The sequence below is a fragment of the Austrofundulus limnaeus genome, unplaced genomic scaffold (genome assembly GCF_001266775.1).
Source record: "Austrofundulus limnaeus strain Quisiro unplaced genomic scaffold, Austrofundulus_limnaeus-1.0 Scaffold438, whole genome shotgun sequence".
Lineage (NCBI taxonomy): Eukaryota > Metazoa > Chordata > Actinopteri > Cyprinodontiformes > Rivulidae > Austrofundulus > Austrofundulus limnaeus.
The window spans coordinates 83,245-87,109 of record NW_013952840.1 but is presented as its reverse complement, the minus strand read 5'-3'; the positions used below and the strand labels follow the sequence as shown (position 1 = coordinate 87,109).

At 37.1% G+C, this 3,865-nt stretch overlaps 1 protein-coding gene across 1 annotated transcript in view; it reads left to right on the top strand.

Moving 5' to 3' along the window:
• The window catches only part of dennd2da (DENN/MADD domain containing 2Da), a gene marked incomplete in the record, with an annotated part of 52,113 nt that continues 48,248 nt past the window's right edge, over positions 1-3,865 (top strand). The window contains 5 exon segments of the mRNA XM_014024733.1: positions 1-212; positions 305-390; positions 536-611; positions 2,967-3,044; positions 3,108-3,833. Coding sequence (XP_013880187.1) covers positions 3,690-3,833 — 144 coding nt within the window.

Below are 3,865 nucleotides of genomic sequence, written 5' to 3'. Positions count from 1 at the left end.
GGCTATAAGGGGAGAAGGGAGGCCATCCAAAAAAAATAAATAACTTTCTACTCTTAAAGTTAATAACTTCAGGACCAAATATTTAATTTTTATTATATCTGTAAAATGTTTGTGTAATTCTGTTTGTTGGCCCTGTGATGTGTGTTGTGACCTGTCCAGGGTGTACCCCGGCCCTTGCACTGTGACCCCCGTGACCCTGAAGGAACAAGCGGGTACAGATAATGGATGGATGGATATTTGTATTAACCAGAAATACGTTTTAGTGTTTTATTTTTTTACTTTTTTTACTTGTTTTTTGTTTTAGTGACAGTTTTAAATGAAACCAGCAGGTGGCACCATTTACATTTTACCTCCATCTCTGCAGCTTTCTACAGAAGAGCATCCTCTTTGGTGAATGTTATGCTCTTTTGTAGTTTAAAATTATAAAATAAAGAAAAGTTTAACTCATGGCTTTGTTTAAATAAGAAAACTGGATTTAAATTATTTCAATTCAAACTTTCAGATCAAAATAAATCCTGTTGTTGTTGTTTAACAGGCTTTGTTTACAGGGACGGAGCCAGAAGTGTGGGGGTGGGGCCAACTCTGGTGCCCGCCAAAATAACTGAAAGTGGGTGAGGATCTTAGATTTTCATTTAGATTTTGATTAATATTGTTCTCTGATATTACTGTGTACATAAAATAATGTAGGATGTTCACTTTTGTAAAACTGAAAATATGGATGGAGGACAACAGAGCTGCTTCATGGAAGGACAACCTCAGCTTAGCCTGTTAGCCTTAGCACTAGTTAAAATGGCTGAATTGTAGCCTTTTGTAAAATTAGATTTAGCATTAGTGGTTAGCATAATCTGTGATTAGCATCAACAATCAGCATGTGATCATTTTTAGCTGCTCCAGAACAAATTCCATCACAATGAGTCTTAAAATGATTGAATTATAGCCTTTTAAAGCTAGCTGTGGCGGCCATCTTGAATTTTTGATTAGCATTTACGATTTAATAAAAAAATTGTTTTCGGCTACTTCTACGCTAATCCTCTGCTTTGTATCTTAAAAAAGGCTGAATAAATTGGGACTAGCATTCAGTGTGTTTTTGGACCATTTTTAGCTACTATCACAAAAATTCAAGCTCAATATTTCTTAAAACAGATGACTAAATCCTTTGAAATTAGCGGTGGGAGCTAATTTCAAATTATTTTCTTTATGTGCGTGTGTTAAAAAACACCTTGACCACCACAGGATCTGTTTGTTTTAATTCTGCAGAAACTTTATGTTTAAAACTTCCTCCTGAAACAAAGAATTAAATAAAATAATTTAGATTTAGTCAAAAATAGCTCTGAATATTTCCCACTGTTGCTTCTTGTTTTAGTTTTTCTACTTATTCAAACTTCAGTTTCAGGTTTTCTGTGTTATTATTTTTTTTAATTTGTTCTTTTTTTAGTTTATATTTATTAATTTATCAGTTTTAGCTGCCGGTGCTCTGCTTCCTGCTGTCTGCTGGTCTAACGTTCCTGCAGCAGCTTTCATCTCTGATCCCAGATCTGTCGTTTTATATTCAAATGTCAGACCTGAACAAACACAACAGAAACAAGCTGCTCATCGCAATAAGATTTATTTATTAAGGTATCGGAGGATCGGACGTGTTCTGACTTCAACAGGAAAAAGAAGTTAGAACAGGAAGTGACGACACAAAGGAAGAAAAATAACCTTAATCTGTATTTTATATACATTTTAACATGTCAGGATTTTAACATAAAACGATAAAAACCAGGTTTAAATTGAAAATTGATTAAATTGAAAAAAAGAAAAATAAAACAATCCAATAAATAAAAGAACAACAAATGAAAACGAAAACAGATGAGCCTTTACATTTACCAGACTGTTTCTCATTTCTTTATTTATTTTTCACTTACTGTTTTTAACAAACCACAGTTTAGATCAAAATCTTTGACAATAAATAATAAAAGTTAAACATATTTTTACTTTTATTTAATAAAAAAATATTTTCTGTAACAGCTGAAACCTTCTGAAAACCACTGAAACTGAATTGTTACGGCTAGCACAAAGCTGCTAAAAGGTTTAGGTAGAAAAACTCTAACAAAACGCACAAAAAGACCAGCTAAATGCTAATAGTTGTAAAAACTAAAAAACACTTACAGTAAATTGACAAAAGACTAGCAAAATAGTAAAAGCAAAAGGCTAATTAAAAGTAGCAAATAAGCTAAACTTATCAAAAGGCTAGCTCAAAATAAAATGCTAGCTCTAAGCTAAACAGAGCAAAAGTTAGGTGTAAGCTAAATGGAAAATAAAAAATACAATCTGAGCAAAGCAAATTTTTAAAAAAGCTAAAGGTAGCCCAATGCTGCTAAAAGTTATATGTAGCAAAAATTAGCTAAAAACTAAACACATCAAAAGGCTAGCTGAATAAAGGCTAGTTAAAAGATAAAAGTAAAGTCTAGCTCAAAACTAAACATTTCAAGTTTTAGATATATAGATTAGAACTAAAGCAAAAACACTAAAAACCAAAGGAAGCAAATCGCTAGAGAAAAGCTAAAAGTAGCACAAACCAGCTAAAAACCTGCTTATATGTAGCAAAACTTGCAAAAAGACTAGCTAAATGCTAATAGTTGTAAAAACTAACAAAAGCTTAAATTGGTAAGAGTCTAGCAAAAATAATAAAAGCATCAAAAGGCTAACAAAAAGTAGCTAATAAGCTAAACCTATCTATGAAAAAGCTAGCTGAAAATAAACGGCTAGCTGTACGATAGAATAAACACTAAAAACCAAAAGAAGCACAAAGTGGTCTCTCTTCCAAAGGAGATGTGAACTCAGTGGGATTTCCCTAAAGTTAAATAAATAAATCTAAAAAGGCTAAAAGTAACAAAAGACTAGCTTAAAGCTAAAAGTATCAAAAAGTTAGATGACGGCTCAAAAAAAGTTACCAAACATTAACACGTTTATGAAAATGTCAGTTGTTTTATTTATACAGAGGTCCAGGATCAGGAGCTGCAGATCCTCATCAGTGGGACCACATCTACCTGCAGCTACAGGTGTGTGTTAGCGTAATAACACACACCTGTAGCTGCAGTCATTCAGAGTCCGTGGTTCTACAGAGTAATCGTTCACCCTGAAGGTCAGACCGTGCAATGAGCTCAAACTACAGGCCTCAGTCAGAAGGTCAAAGGTCGTTGATCTAAAAACAACATGGCGGCGCAGCTTGGTTTCATCTGAACCGCAAGACTTCTGGACCAGAACCAGACCAAAGGACAGATGTTTCCCCAGAATGCACTGCTGCAAACAGCTCCTCCCAGTTGTCAGCACGGCGGTGGAGGACCGATGGTTTGGGCTTCTGCAGTCAGTCCAGTTCCTCCAGAACCATGTCAGGTTGAGTGTGAGTCATGAAAAAGGTTCTGCGAGCTGCTGGATCAGGAACTGGAACCAGTTTTTCCTCAGCGGTCTGAAAAGACTCTGGATTGTTTGGCTGCAAACACAAAAGCAGCTCAGGGTTGTGTCGAGGACACACAACACGAGCTGTTGCTCCAGAGGCTGATGGACCGGTTCTGGCTCACAGTCTGCTCCCGGGACACGCCCCCCCACCCCCTGAGCTGCAGCTCAGTTTAACATTAAAAGAGGAAATCCTGGCATCAGACTGAAGTCCGCCAACCGCACTCTTCAGCAGCTGCACTTCCTCCTACATGTGCAGTCGCTGCCTCGTCACAGACGCTCACTGGAGGCTCCTCCAAGCCCATGATCGACCCAGGTCAGCACAGACTGAGGCTGTGACCCACATCCCCGGACCCGCTGGACCCGTTCAGGGAGCAGGACTGAGAACTCAGGTGGTGAGTGTTTGTCCTTTCATATGGAGGGGAGG